Here is a 15,910-nt window from a genome sequence, read left to right on the forward strand (position 1 = left end):
CCTATGGCCTGACCTTCCTCTGCATGCTCTGGAAAGACTAGTATGTTGCCAAAGCTGGGCATGCAAGCCAGACTCTGCCTCCAGCAAAAATGTCTCGATAGGTGTGTAGCAGTTAAACTGCCATGGTCCAGAAACATCATGGAATACACGTTATCACCCATGCCACTCTGTGGTTTCCCATACATCCTCACACAGTACCTGGGCTAGCGTCATGGCTACTGCTGCTGCTGCTACTACTGCTGCTATTTCCATTGCTGACTGGCTGCTGCTGCTTAGCACAGATAGGTGGCTCAATGTTTTCTTTCTCCTCCATAACACAGATGGGTGGTGTGGTGGGGGGTGCAGCAGGACCCTCCTTAGGCCGTTTGTCTGAAGCTCGGAACTTCTCATCCAGGCGCTTCAGCTTCTCAGCACAGGCAGCTCGGCGTTCCTCCTGCATGCGTCGCTCCTCCTCTTCACGGCGGCGCCGTGCTCGTTCCACAGCTGCTGAGATCTCAGAAGAGGATTGTTTACGTCGCTGGCGCCAGGCCTCATCCTCATCCTCAACAGGAGGTGGTTTTGCAGGGGGTACTTTCTCCTGCAGAAAACAAGAAAAGGTGAAATTAAGTCTTACCTGCCAATTCTTTCCTCGAGTCCCTCCAGACTAGTCCAGACGAGTATATGCTCTCCTGCCAGCAAGTGGGGACTGAACTATTGGTTTGTAACATCACCCTATAAGTATCTGGGGGCAGTCCTCTGTCAGGCAGTATTTATTTATATTTATTTGGTACATTTATACCCCGCATTATCCCACAAGAGAGGGCTCAATGTGGCTTACAAAATTACAAAAGGATACAATTCTGGGAGGGTACAGATTCAAGGAATCAAAGGGAGGGGTAAGAACATGAGGATAAGACTAGGGTGCATCACGAGGCTGGTACAAGGGTACATGATGAGGTAGGTACAGTCGGTGGTCAGGCGGGTACAGTCGATGTAAGGTAGGTTAGGACTTGGTATTGGCAGTGGGGTAAGCTTTCTGGAATAAAAACAAGACTGACAAGAGAAACCCAAGAATAAACATTACACAAGTAGTTGTCTAATTTTAAGCAATTGTATAAGGCCTGGCACAGATGGAGAGGATAGAACCAAACTTTGCTTTGTCCTCTCCCACCCCCAAACTCTTCAGACCACAACTCATCTACAGGACAGTGGGCAGGTCTTGGACTGGTCTGGAGTGACTCAAGAAAAAGAAAATTAGCAGCCAAGACTTAAATTTAGTCTCTCCTCATCCCTCCAGACCAATCCATAAAAGCAGAACATAGCAAAAGCAGTATCCACTTCAGGTGAGACGCAGCCAAACCAGCTGTGAGCACGCTCGCCCCAAAAGATGCATCTTGATTTACTTGCACATCCAATCTACAGTGCTGTACAAAGGAATGCAACAATGCCCAAGTAGCTGTTACACAAATTTCTGTCACAGAAGATTTTGTTGAGCACATAGGATCTCTAAGAGAGACAAAGAGCTAGTAGATAGAATGGGTGGGCAGACTTGATAGACCATATATCTTCTCTGTTTATACATTTCTGCTCACAACAAAGCCTGACCCTTAGACCGGTACGCTTTCGAGATTGAAGGAACCAGTATCACACAGCTGAAAAACATGGAGTGAGAAGGGGAAGGGACCTCGCCACCCGGGTTTAACACACCCAAGACAAAGAGACTCCTCTTGGGATTCAGGCCCTGTCAGACAGAAAGTACTCCACATGAGACAGACCCAGAAGAAATTCACCAGGAAAAAAAACTCCTTCCCTGGGTCTTCACCCTTAGATATCTAGAATGCACAGGCTTACCCCCATCTTGCTGCTGGAAACTGCCCTCTGAGGGCTGCACAGGCTACTTGCAGACTTTTAAGAGTCAGAACTTCACAGACTCCACCAGCTGGTAGGAGCGCATAACCCAGCTGGACCTGTTTTGGATGGACACTAAGGAATAAGAAACTCTTGTCATAGGACACCCCCCATCCTTAAACCCTGCATCCAGCAGCAGTCATCTCCTTGACCATCCTGTGCATGAGGAAGGCCTTGCTGGTTTTCTGATCCCCTCCAGCAGGGGATCCTCTGCCTTTGAACTGTCTGCTGGCTGTTCTTCTGAAATCTTGAGGGTGAAAAGCACCTGGGAAATCAACAAGGTAAAATTATGTATCATACCTGATAATTTTCTTTCCCTTAATCATAGCCGATCAATCCATAGACTGGTGGGTTGTGTTCATCTACCAGTAGGTGGAGATAGAGAGCAATCTTTTGCCTCCCTATATGTGGTCATGTGCTGCCGGAAATTCCCCAGTATGTCGATATCAAAGCTCCATCCGCAGGACTCAGCACTTAGAGAATTACACCCACAAACGGACACTCTGCCCAGCTCACCACCGCCAAAGCGGGGGGAGCGGAAATATTCCAGCGCACCACCGCCGGGGCGGTGGGCAGGAAACCACACCCGCCGACGCGGGGGGAACTGGCTTATCCTGCTATCGCAACCGCGGGAAGAGCTGGCTTACCCTAAACCGCCGAAGCGGGAGGGAGCGCCGGCATAATTTAGTTATCAATCCAGCCACCGCCGAAATGGGGGGAGAGGAAGCAGCAGCTCACTGTAACACAAAATCGTCTCAACTCGAAGAGCCTTCAATTGGAAGAACTTGAACACGAAGTCCTCGTGAACAGGAAATGAAGACTGAACTTGAACCTGAAATATAACCAGAACACAAACAATACAGATATCTGGGAGGGGCTATGGATTGATCGGCTATGATTAAGGGAAAGAAAATTATCAGGTATGATACATAATTTTACCCTCCCTATCATCAAGTCGATCAATCCATAGACTGGTGGGATGTACCGAAGCAGTACTCACCCAGGGCGGGACATGGCAATCCCTGAACGCAACACTGAAGCCCCAAACTGGGCCTCGGCTCGAGCAGGCACATCCAAGTGGTAATGTCGTGAGAAGGTATAAGCCGACGACCAAGTAGCCGCTCTGCAAATCTCTTCCAAGGAGACAGATCTGGACTCCGCCATCAAGGCTGCTTGTGCTCTAGTAGAGTGTGCCTTCAGCTGAATAGGCAGAATCTTCCCTGCCGCCACACAGGCTGCCGCGATCGTCTCCTTGACCCAACGTGCCACTGTAGGGTTAGTTGCCTGCAGACCCTTACGAGGGCCTGCGAACAGCACGAACAGGTGATCCGACCTGGAAATCATTGGTCATTTCCAAGTATCTGATGATGACCCGTCTAAAATCCAGGTATTTGAGCGCAGGGTACTCCTCTGGGTAATCCTCCCTACGAAAGGAGAGTAGGTAAAGCTGCTGATTCACATGGAATCGAGAAACAATCTTGGGCAGGAAGGAGGGCACTGGGCGAATCGATACTCCTGCCTCAGTGAATCGCAGGAACGGCTCTCTACACGAGAGAGCCTGGAGCTCAGAAACTCTTCTGGCTGATGTGATAGCCACCAGGAAGACCGCTTTCAGCGTCAGGTCCTTCAACGATGCCCTTGGTAAGGGCTCGAAGGGCGGCTTCTGCAAGGTCCGTAGTACCAGATTGAGATTCCACGTAGGCACTATCGAGTGCAGAGGGGGGCGCAGGTGATTAACTCCTTTGAGAAAGCGTACCACATCTGGCTGTGAAGCCAGGGAAGCCCCCTTCAGGCGACTCCTGAAGCAAGCTAGAGCCGCCACCTGGACTTTCAGTGAACTGAGCGACAGGCTTTTCTCCAGCCCCTCTTGCAGGAACGCCAACACTGAAGAAATTGGAGCAGTGAAGGGCGATACAGAGCCTGCCTCGCACCACGACGCAAAGGTACGCCAAAGTGGTAGAAGTAGAGTGCTTCCTCGCTCTCAGCATAGTGGCAATGACCTTGTCTGAAAAGCCCTTCTTCCTCAGCCGCTTCCGCTCAAGAGCCAGGCCTTAAGACCAAAGGGGGAGGGATCCTCCATCACCACGGGACCCTGATGTAAGAGGCCCCGCTCCGCTGGCAGCCGCAGAGGGCCGCCCACCGAGAGTCTAAGTCCGCATACCAGGGACGTCTGGGTCAATCCGGACCCACCAGGATGGCCCGGATGCTTTGCCACTCGGCCTAGCACCCTGCCCATCATGGGCCAGGGCGGGAACACGTAGAGAAGCTCCTGTGCTGGCCACTGCTGGAGAAGAGCATCGACTCCCAGGGATCGAGGGTCCCGTCCTCTGCTGAAAAAACGCGGCACTTGGCAATTGGCTGAGGACGCCATCAGATCCAGGCTCGGACGGCCCCAGCGTTTCGTGATGTCCAAGAACGCCCGGGCAGACAGTTGCCACTCTCCGGGATCCAAGGTATGGCGACTGAAAAAGTCCGCCTTGACATTCAAGACTCCCGCAATGTGGGCCGCCGACAGCTATTCCAGATTCGCGTCCGCCCACAGGCATAGCTTCATGGCCTCCTTGGCTAGAGGGGCGCTCCTGGTACCTCCCTGGCGATTGACATAGGCCACAGCCATGGCATTGTCCGACAGGACCCGTACAGGCCTCAGCACCAGTGTCGGGAGAAACTCTAGAAGCGCCAACCGAATGGCTCGGAGTTCCAGGAGGTTGATGGACCATATTGTCTCTGCAGGAGACCAGAGCCCCTGCGCTATCCGTCCCAGACAGTGGGCTCCCCAGCCCGTCAAGTAGGCGTCCATCGTGACAACAACCCACTCCGGGGTCGTAAGAGGCATTCCTGTGGACAGCTTGCCTGGCCTCAGCCACCAGCTCAGCGCCTTTCGCACCGCTGGATCCAAAGGAAGGCGTATGGCGTAATCCTCCGAGACTGGAGTCCACCGCCGCAGAAAACAGTGCTATAGTGGTCTCATATGAGCCCTGGCCCAGGGCACTACCTCCATCGTGGCCGTCATGGAGCCCAACAGCTGCAAATAGTCCCAAGCCCGAAGAGAAGAGGAGGCTAGGAAGTGGTCCACCTGGGTCCGAAGCTTGATGCTCCGGTTGTCCGGCAGGAACACTCTGCCCACTTGGGTGTCGAATCGAACTCCCAGATACGCCAGGGACAGAGTCGGGCGCAGCTGGCTTTTCTCCCAGTTGATGATCCATCCCAGGGAGCTCAGAAGAGCAATGACCCTGTCTGTAGCTCTCCCGCACTCCGCATAGGAAGGGGCTCGGATCAGCCAGTCGTCCAGATAGGGATGGACTTGCACTCCCTCCATGCGGAGGTAGGCCGCGATGACCACCATTACTTTGGAGAAGGTCCTCGGAGCCGTAGCCAACCCGAACGGGAAGTGTAGGCCCAGCACTGCAAAGCGCAGAAAGCGCTGATGAGGCGGCCAGATGGGAATATGTAGGTAAGCTTCCTTGATGTCCAGGGAGGCCAGGAATTCTCTCTTTTTCACCGCAGCTATTACGGAGCGGAGGGTCTCCATCCGGAAGTGCCGAACTTTCAAGGCCCGATTGACTCCCTTGAGGTCGAGAATAGGCCGAGCAGAACCTTCTTTCTTTGGCACCACAAAGTAAATGGAGTAGCGTTCCTTGCCAAGCTGATCTACTAGCACTGGGACCACCGCGCCCAGGCGGATCAGGTTGTTCAAAGTCTGCTGCACGGCAGCTGCTTTGACCTTAGACTTGCAAGGAGAGTTTACGAAACCGTCTCTTAGGGGTCAGCAGAACTCTAGCTTGTAGCCGTCTCTGATGAATTCCAGAACCCAAGCGTCTGAAGTTACCCTGGTCCACTCGCCCAGAAACGAGGACAACCTTCCTCCTATCTGCACTGGGCCATGGACCAGGTCCCCGTCATTGGGTACGCGACCCTGGGGGCGGGCCGGAGGATGAACATCCTGGACGGCGGTCCCTACGAAAGGAATGCTGCTTGGGGGAGAAGTTCCGTTCGAAGGAAAGCGAAAGCAGAGGCGGCCGACTTGCCCGGGCGATACCGACGGGCTTCCTGGAATTGGCCCTTAGAGGAACCAGGACGGGCACTGCCGACCCGAGTAATGACCTCCGGCAACCTCTTGCCCTTGGACGTGCCGAGCTCCGTCACGATCTTGTCCAGCTCGTCCCCAAAGAGCAGCTTGCCTTTAAAAGGCAGCTTGGCTAGGTGAGATTTAGAGGCATGGTCAGCAGACCAGTGCTTAAGCCAGAGCCACTGCCGCGCAGAGACTGTCTGAGCCATACCCTTGGCCGAGGCTCACAAAACATCATACAGCAAGTCTGCCAAGTAGGCCAAACCAGACTCCAGGGTCGGCCATTCTGCCCTCCAGGAAGGGTCTGAGGGGGAAGCCCGCTGCAACACAGTCACACGCCCTAGCCACGTAGGAGCCGCAAACCGAGGCTTGCAAACTCAGAGCGGCCGCCTCAAAGGACGACTTTAAGGCCGCCTCCATTCTCCTGTCCTGGGCGTCCTTCAGGGCAGTGCCACCTTCCACCGGCAGCGCCATTTTCTTAGTCACGGCAGTGATTAAGGAATCTACCGTGGGCCAGACAAAGGCTTCCCGATCCCCCTCAGGTAAGGGGTACAGACGGGACATAGCCCTGGCTACTTTCAGGCTCGCCTCAGGGGCATCCCATTGCACTGAAATTAAGGTCTGCATGGCTTCATGAACGTGGAAGGTTCTAGGCGGGCGCTTCGTTCCTAGCATAATGGCGGAGCCAGTAGTGGCTGAGAGAGCGCCTTTCTCCGAAGAGGCAATCTTCAAAATGCTCATGGCCTGCACAAGCAGGTTGGGCAAATCCTCTGAGCGAAAAAGCCGCGCTGCAGAGAGGTCATCCGCTCCAACCGAGCGAGGATCAGTCTCTTCCATAGATTCCGCTAAGGATCTCTGGGAGAACTCAGACACGCTGCCGTCATCCACATCAGAGGAGACTGAGTCCCCCGAGGGTGGAAGATCCACCCGAGGGCGCTTAAGCATAAAGGCCTCATCACCCCGATCAGAGAGGTGAGCAGGGGCAGTGTTCTGCATAAGAAAAGCCTGATGCAGCAGCAAAATGAACTCAGGGGAGAAACCCCCCAGTCTGTGCATTTCTGCAGCCTGTGCCAAGGACCTAGAGGCGCCCTCCATCTGCGCTCCCAGTAGCGGGGGAGAGGCGTGTTGCGCTTCCAAAATGGCGTCCGGCACAAAACTGCAAGAAGGAACTGCGCGGGAAGAAGGGCGTTTTAATTTCGCTGACTTCTTACTGTCGCCCGATTCAAGGGCGACCAAGCTGTTAACGTCTCCCAACTCGAGGATGCCAAAGAAGAAGCCGACCGAGCTGCGTAGCCGGTCACGACCGGGAGGGCGGCCAGCGGGGGATGGGCGCCTAAGGCGGGAAAGGCCGCTGCGCCGGAGGAAAAACCGGTGAACTCTCCCGGCTCCGAAATGGCGACTCTACCTTCGAGCCACCCGCTTCCCCACTAGGCGCGCGAACGCGTTCCGGGGAGCGCCTTTTCGCGCCCTTGCCATCCGAGGCCATAGCCACGTGGAGACCGTTCGGGGAACCCCCTGCCCGCTAGTAAAAGGTAAAAATTACCTGCTTCTTGCTCCGAGCAGCGACGACTTGTTCCAGTGAGCAGCTGCAAATGGACGTCCTTTTTGAACGTTTAAAAAAAATTTTTTTTTTTTTTTAAACGGAGCCAGCGGGAGGGGGGAGAAAAGGAGGGACCTGGCACCACCAGGTTTGCACTTGCTCACGAAGAGCCCTCAACCCCAGGTACTCAACAAAACCTAAACAATTAGGCTTGGAGACCTAGCTAGAGCTGCTGCTGTGTGACCACACACCTGCTGAGATAGAGAACATACTGGGGAATTTCCGGCAGCACATAAGAGCAACCACATTTAGGGAGGCAAAAGATTGCTCTCTATCTCCACCTGCTGGTAGATGGACACAACCCACCAGTCTATGGATTGATCGGCTTGATGATAGGGAATAGTAACTTATCCTGGTAAAAGATGTGCCCCCTGGGGGAAGATGCCTCATCCCCCAAGAAGAAACTGTCCTGTAACTACTCTTAAGGTCCCACTGAATCTCTAACCTGTACCAGGACCCTTTGAAAGCCACATCATTCACAAATGGAGAAATTAGATCTTACCTGCTAATTTGCTTTCCTTTAGTCCCTCCGGACCGGACCAGGATTGGACTGATGGGTCGTGCTCGCCTACCAGCAGGTGGAGACTGAGAAAAAACTCTGACTCTAGAGAGCCGATAGGAGCCCTGGCCATGTGACCTTAGCCTCAGTATTTGAATAACAAAGCAGGAAAGAAAGAAAGACCTTCTGTGCCGTATGGAATCCTAGCAGCCACAAATTCCTCGGCAAAGCCGAGTACTAGAGCTCACCAGCAACTCTCACCAGAGAAGTGGTATGGCCCCTTATGTATTAGAGCTCACCAGCAACTCTCACCAGAGAAGTGGTATGGCCCCTTATGTATTAGAGCTCACCCGCAACTCTCACCAGAGAAGTGGTATGGCCCCTTATGTATTAGAGCTCACCCGCAACTCTCACCAGAGAAGTGGTATGGCTCATTTGTATTATAGCTCACCAGCAGCTCTCACCAGAGAAGTGGTATGGCTCACTCGTATTATAGCTGACCAGCAATTCTCACCAGAGAAGAGGTATGGCTCACTTGTATCATAGCTCACCAGCAACTCCCACCAGAAGAGAGGTATGGCTCACTCGTATTATAGCTGACCAGCAATTCTCACCAGAGAAGAGGTATGGCTCACTTGTATCATAGCTCACCAGCAACTCCCACCAGAAGAGAGGTATGGCTCATTTGTATTATAGATCACCAGCAATTCCCACCAGAGAAGTGGTATGGCCCTTTAAAGCTGTACAGATATCTACCAAGATACATATAAACATATACATATATACGTACATATATATACCAGGAACGGAGCCCACCAGCAACTTCGACCAGAGACGTGACATGGCTCACTTAAAATTCTATCTATACAAGCTTCTGGCTTAATTGCTTGTTTGTGGTTGTTGTTATTATTTATTTATTTATTTATTTTTTTTTTTTTAATATTCCGTTGAAAAGATGACGAAAAACGGGAGGGGCCTGGTCCGGTCCGGAGGGACTAAAGGAAAGCAAATTAGCAGGTAAGATCTAATTTCTCCTTCCTTAGCGTCCCTCCGGACCGGACCAGGATTGGACTGATGGGAAGTACCAAAGCAGTAATCTTACGGGAGGGACAGACATTGAGAACGCGGTAGAGTCCCTTAAAACACCCAAACTAGGATGAATTACGAGCCGAAAGCTTGACGATCCAAGAGCCACCAACAAACTAAATAGGATGACTACAAAGCAAGAAAACTGAAAAGTCCAAGCGTCGCTGAACATGCCCCCTACCAAGGGCCGCTATATATTGTTCCCTACCGCACTATTAGTACAGCGCAAAGGACAGAGAGAGACTCGAGAAAAAACGACTTAACGAAAGATGGCAAAGGTAGAGGCGGAGCCGCCTCGAAACAAACAAACAAAAAATCTGCAATGAATCTACCATTCCTTCAGATATCCTAGACCCTTGCCAACCTAGCAACAGATTGGAAGTATGTAAAGGCTGTCAGTGAGAAAGTACCTGATCACTTGAAGTTAAAGAGGTAAAAATAAGAGTGCAGTTAAATAAATCATCCTAGAATAAAATACTATGCAGGAGAAGAAGGTACCTAAATTCCTGCTGCAAACTAGACTGAAGGTCCCAATAAACTGCCAGCCGCTGCAGTTAGACAATATGAAGAAAACATATCTCAGAGCGCAATTCAAATGAGAGAGAAAGAATCGTCTGTAGCTGTTGCCTCTGCAAGCAGATCACCTGAGACTCTTGTCGTAGACCCCAATTAGTGGAAACAGGAATAAAACAACAGTAGACACTTGTCAGTACCTTTTATCTGTTAGATACATATAGGAGTCCATAAACCACTACACAGTTCCAGGAATAACATGCATAGAATGTTTGTACGTTTAGGAATCTAGCCAGGTGCTCATGGCCTGGGTTGGCCGTGGACAGAAAGCTGGGCTCGATGGAACCTTTGACCTTTTCCCAGTGTGGTATTACATATGTACTTATGTAGTAGACTATATATATATACATATATATTTTCCCAGATGTAGCTACCAAAAACCGTCCACTGTGTATATTCTCCAGGCATACCTGCAGGAAGGATGCTCAATCTCAACCACCAGACCCAAGTGCTGCACTATTGAGAATACAGAGGCCAACTGAGCTGAGGGAATACCATCCAAGATAAATATCCGGGTGCGAGAGGGCATGTATCCGTGCCGCTGACGAATCTTTTCAGCAAGAGACTAAGCGAGGAATATGGGAGGTCAGAGCGAAACCAAAAGGTTCTAGAACTGGGACGTCCCATTAAGGTACCATCCGCTGACAACGCCCAGAAGGAGAGAGTCTAGCACGGTGAAATCAAGGAGGAAAAACACACAAAAAAATACACATAAGGTTCTCTTATTTATTTATTTAAATTATTCCAATGCCCATGAAATTGACGGAGTGAGAAGTTGCCAAAGGAGACTACCAAGACTCCAAAGAGAATGCAGAAGAAATTCCTTCTTGGGAGCTAGAAAGTAAAATTGTACTCTGCAAAATAGAGGCAGGAAATGGCCGAAGGCCCAAGATCATCAAGAAAAAACATAAAGTGGGATGCTTGTAGAGAAGACAAAATACTGTGTGCCAACTTGACTAAACAGAGAGAGAAAAACAGAGATATGAAATGAAATCTAATGAGATCACATGAAAGCTCAAAAGAGAGGTCAAATGAGAGACCTGGCTACATTCACCACGTAACCTAGAGTCTGCCCGAAATGCACCACCCGTTGCTTGACGTGACAACTCTGCCAATAAGACTGTCTCTAATGAACCGGTCGTCTAGGAAAGGATGAAACGAGAAGCCTTGCTTCATGAGCGCCACTGCTACTACGACCATAACTTAAGTGAAAGTGCGCGGAGCCGCCGCTAGACCGAAGAGCAGGGCAAGAAAACTGGTAATGAGGACCTTCTCAACATCCTCGTATCATGGTCATTTCTCCTCCCATACTGAGATGTACTGAGATGAATGTGGTATTTGCAACCTGTATGGACCCCAACTGAGAACAGGATGGTGGGCTTGATGGACTCTTAGTCTTTCCCCGTATGACAAAACTCATGTACTGATAGCAAAAATGCACAGGAAGTGAAAGAATCCCTTCCAATTGAAAGGAAGCTGTGGAGTGAAGGCGCATAGAAAGAAAATGAAAAGGAAAAATATGTGAAATGGACAAAAATGGTGAAATTTTGTGCCACAGCCTTTCTGGTGAAGGCAATGGAGACAAGACTGTATGTGACTTCACGAAAGTTTGAGACAAGAACATAAGATCTCTAAGAAAGAGATAGTAGATGCTATGAACGAGCATACCTGACAAAAACCAGAATGTTTACAAACTGTTAATGCGGTATTGATAGAAAAAAACTATAAATGACCTCATATGTTCCGTAATTACCAGAAAAAAGCCAAGATGAAAAAATGAGAGGTTCACGACAGTTGGAAAAGTAGGGAAAATATGAATAAAGCATGCCCTCAAAGGCAGCTACAAAATTGGGCGCTTAGTAGCCCAGACTGTCCCTCAGGGAATACGAAAGAGCTAGAGATCCCCATGGCCTCTGAACAATGCACCCTATGTCATAGAAAAAATTTATTAAGTTTTTAAAACACTGTAAAATACTATGGCCATTGAGGGAAATACTTGAAAGGAAATAAGATATTATAGCAAGAATTGTAGAGCACCAATCATTGACTATTAGATCCTTATCCGCCATCATCTACTATGTTACCATTCTGAGGTAAATCCTGCTAACAGAAAAGGTGGTGAATTAGTACAACAGCCTGTTGGCGAAGGTGGAGGAGACAATACTGTGTCTAAACTCAAGAAAGCTGGAGACAAGAACATAAGATCTCTAAGGAAGAGGAAGGGATAGTAGATGGTATGTATAGGCATACTGGACCAAACCAGAAAGTTTACCATCTGCCAATGCTGAACTGATAGCGAAGATAAAAAACCCAATTAGATGGTTTGAGAATCTTCCACTATCTTTAAGGGGGAAATATGCAAAATGAAAAAGTGACCTCATTGTCTAAGTGGTCATCTGTCCTGTAACTACCAGAAGAAAGCCAAAATGAAATATGAGAGGGTTCAAGACAGTTGGAAAAGAGGGAGGACATGAACCAAGCATTCCTGCAGCTGAGTGATTGGGAGCTTGATAGACAGGGCAGTCCCCCAGAGAATATGAGAGAGCTTATATATATTTTTGGCATCGAAAAACAATCTACTCTATGCCTATAGAGAAAAATTCTTAAATTCTGAAAAAAAACACTGTATAACACTACAGCCAATGAGAGAAATGCTTAAAAGGAACAAACTCTGTGCATACAAAAATTAAAATCATAACCTTGTCAAAACTGAAATTACAACCTTGCAGATTTTACATAGACTCAAGGCAGAAAAAGAATAAGAAATATGGTAACCGCAACACTGGGAAACCAGAGAGAAAAATAATCCTGGAATATAGAGCAAGCAGCCTCAAACCATTTGTGCAAATGGAGTGCATAAATGCGTTCTTCTGTTCTCATTCGTATAATTTGTTGTAGATTTAAATTACGGAGTGCCACACATAACACCGAGCCCTGCGTGGAGCACTACATAACGTAGAGCACTGCGTTCTGAAGAAGCAGGCTGCAATACAGAAAACAACTCTGGCGCTGACAAAAAACATGCTGCAGCCTCTCCTGCATAATGGAGCTCTCTACATCCAAATAAAAACACTTCGCGCCATGGCGACGATAGCGACGGAGCAAGAAACAAACAAAATGAGCACCGCACTCGCAGAATTCGTGGGAGCGGCCTCCGGAGGTGCACCTGACCCGTCCAGAACTGCTACAGCAGACCGCGACGGCGAGGAACTCTAGGCTGACAAATGAAGCCCCGAAGATGGCGAAAGAGAAGGTCCCGACGCACCCCCCAGCGGTGTACAATATTTACAGGAGCTGGAAGAGGAGATCCCCCGACGCTGGCATACAGCGTAGCGTCTCAGCTTCTCGGACATGACGGTAATGCGCGTGCACACGCGTACCCGATTCGCGCCAAAATCTTTTTTTTTCGAAGCCCTATTCCGCCGAACAAACCGCTAAAATTAAAACTGACCAACAAAAACAGAAGGAAGAGCAATAACCAGCCAAGAAAACTCCTCCAAATTACTGCTGTCTCTTTTTTTTTTTTTTTTTTAACAGCTAGATAATATAGACACCCAAAACAGCAACCAGAGCTGCCTGCTCGTTAAAGTAATGGGGAAAAACACAGAGCTGCCTGCTCGTGATTTAGCTTGCTCTTTAAAATGCTTATAAGTTTTAACTTTCTATAGTGGCTGCCTCCCCAAAGACATACACCTTTCTAAACAAAGGGTAGTCCTTCCCAGCCACGTATGGGAGATGGGGAGAAAGGGGGGAGGGACTCGGGGACACCCGAGTTTAACACCCCCAGAGGCTGTAAAGAAAGGAAACAAGAAAGGAAAAGAAATCCCTGCCTGACCAGCGTCTAACAGAGAATTCCTAGGCACAGAAGAAGAGGTAGCATTATTAACCACTAAAAGATAAAGAGAGAGACTAATGGGCTCGCTTCCTACCTGCTGGGAGACTGAGAAAATACTGAGGCTAAGGTCACATGGCCAGGGCTCCTATCGGCTCTCTAGAGTCAGAGTTTTTTCTCAGTCTCCACCTGCTGGTAGGCGAGCACGACCCATCAGTCCAATCCTGGTCCGGTCCGGAGGGACGCTAAGGAAGTGGACCTTAACCTTTTTGACTGCATACATCCTGTGATGGAGGGCCAGACCTGTTCCACTAACAGCACCCAGAGGGACTCAAATCCATCTTCAGGCAAAAGGCACAGTGCATTAGCAAAATAAAATTCCACAGAAAATTTTTCAGGCACTCCCAAACACAATTCTTCCCTGAGGCTTCTACCACCGACTCCTGTTCTGGGAGCAGCTTTGGGTGGGTGGGTGGGGGGGGGAGAGAAGGAAGAAAGAAAACCAGGGCTTCAATCTTAATGGTTCCATGGAATCTGGATCAGGCGACCCTCAGGGGGAGGAATGCTGGCTTTGGCCTAACCCCTGGTAAGTCTTTCCTCAGCTGAGAGGTGCCCAGCTCTACCACCGGCTGCCTTTCAGGTGCTGTGGAGGACTTGCAGCTCATCTGCATATCCTTACAGCCTTCTCCGGGGTGACACCCAGGTCCACTCCGGGCCTCCGCTCTAGGTGCCGTGCACGCGGAGCATTTTTCTCTTTACATCTAATCTTCTTCCCAGTTGCTAAAGTACCTCAGTCGTTTATGGCCCCTATTCACATTCTCTTCCTAGCCCTGTCCCTTCCTAATCTTTTCCCTCACCCCCTACCTCTCTCCGCTACAGGAACTCACTGCCCATCCATCGACTTCATCACCTCACCTTCTCTCCTACCCTCTTCCTCCTTCTTGGCTTTTAATCCCGTCTCTTTCTTCCCTCCATTTTGCCTTCCCCATTCCACCTAAATACCTCTCGCCTTCATGGCCACACCTCTCCTACTCTCCTCCGCTCTCTTTTACTCCTTCTCTTACTCTCAGCCGGTGACATCAATCCCAATCCTAGCCCTCCTCACCAACTATTATCCCAACTCTACAGATCTCACCGCGACCTCTCTAACCTCATCTCTATTCCTCTACTCCCCTCCTCTTCTCTGCCCTTCTCTTGCGCCCTATGGAATGCCCGCTCTATCTGTAACAAACTCCCCTATATCCAGGACCTCTGTATCTCGCTTCGCCTCCATCTGCTCGCCATAACAGAAACCTGGCTCTGCCCTGATGACTCTGCTTCAGTCGCAGCCCTCTGCCATGGCAGTTATCTTTTTTCACATACTCCTCGCCCTGCTGGTTGCGGGGGTGGTGCTGGACTACTTCTCTCTCCCTCCTCCAGATTTCAACCCCTTCTTCCACCTCAATCTCACTGTTTTTCCTCCTTTGAAGTCCACTCTATCCGCCTTTTCTCTCCTCTGCCTCTTCGAATAGCGGTCATTTATCGTCCCCCTGATAAGTCCCTTTCATCCTTTCTCAGTGACTTTGATGCCTGGCTTGCCTTCTTCCATGATCCTTCCTCCCCCTCTCTCATCCTTGGTGACTTTAATATTCCTGCTAATGATCCCTCCAACTCTTATATTTCCAAGTTACTCGCTTTAACATCCTCCTTTAATCTCCAACTATGCTCCACCTCCCCCACTCATCAAAATGGTCATTGTCTTGATCTCATCTTCTCCTCCAACTGTTCATCCTCTAGTTTCCTTGCCTCTGATCTTCCCCTCTCTGATCACCATCTTATAACTTTCACACTTAAATCTCCTCCCTCCCAGTCCAGTCCTATCTTATCTAATTTATCTTCACGATATTGACCCTTCATCTCTATCCTCCCATGTTTCAAACCTCCTCTCTACTGTGGCACCATCCACGTCTATCAAAGAGGCTGTTTCTTCTTACAACAACAATACTCTATCCTCTGCCTTAGACACTCTTGCACCTTTGATGACCCGCCCTGTAAGGCGTACAAAACCCCAACCTTGGCTGACTACTAATATCCGCTACCTACGTTCCTGTACCCGCTCCGCCGAACGCCTCTGGCGGAAATCTCGGGCTCTTGCTGATTTCTTACATTTTAAGTTCATGCTGTCCAATCTGCTCTTTTACGCGCCAAACAGGATTATTATATCCAACTGACCAACTCTCTTGGCTCTAACACTCGACTTCTCTTCACCACATTGAACTCTCTCCTCAAGGTGCCCCCTCCCCCAACTCCCCCTTATCTCCTCAGACCCTTGCTGAATTCTTTCACGACAAGGTTCAAAAGATAAACCTTGAATTCTCTACCTCA

The 15,910-nt window shown here is 49.6% G+C and overlaps 1 protein-coding gene across 1 annotated transcript in view; it reads right to left on the reverse strand.

Annotated features, from left to right (window-relative positions):
- The window catches only part of PRRC2A (proline rich coiled-coil 2A), a 215,053-nt gene that overhangs the window by 93,769 nt on the left and 105,374 nt on the right, over positions 1-15,910 (reverse strand). The window contains exon 12 of the mRNA XM_030197354.1: positions 214-577. Coding sequence (XP_030053214.1) covers positions 214-577 — 364 coding nt within the window. The remainder of the gene's footprint in view (positions 1-213; positions 578-15,910) is intronic.

Source organism: Microcaecilia unicolor, chromosome 3, assembly GCF_901765095.1.
Source record: "Microcaecilia unicolor chromosome 3, aMicUni1.1, whole genome shotgun sequence".
Taxonomy (NCBI): Eukaryota; Metazoa; Chordata; class Amphibia; order Gymnophiona; family Siphonopidae; genus Microcaecilia; species Microcaecilia unicolor.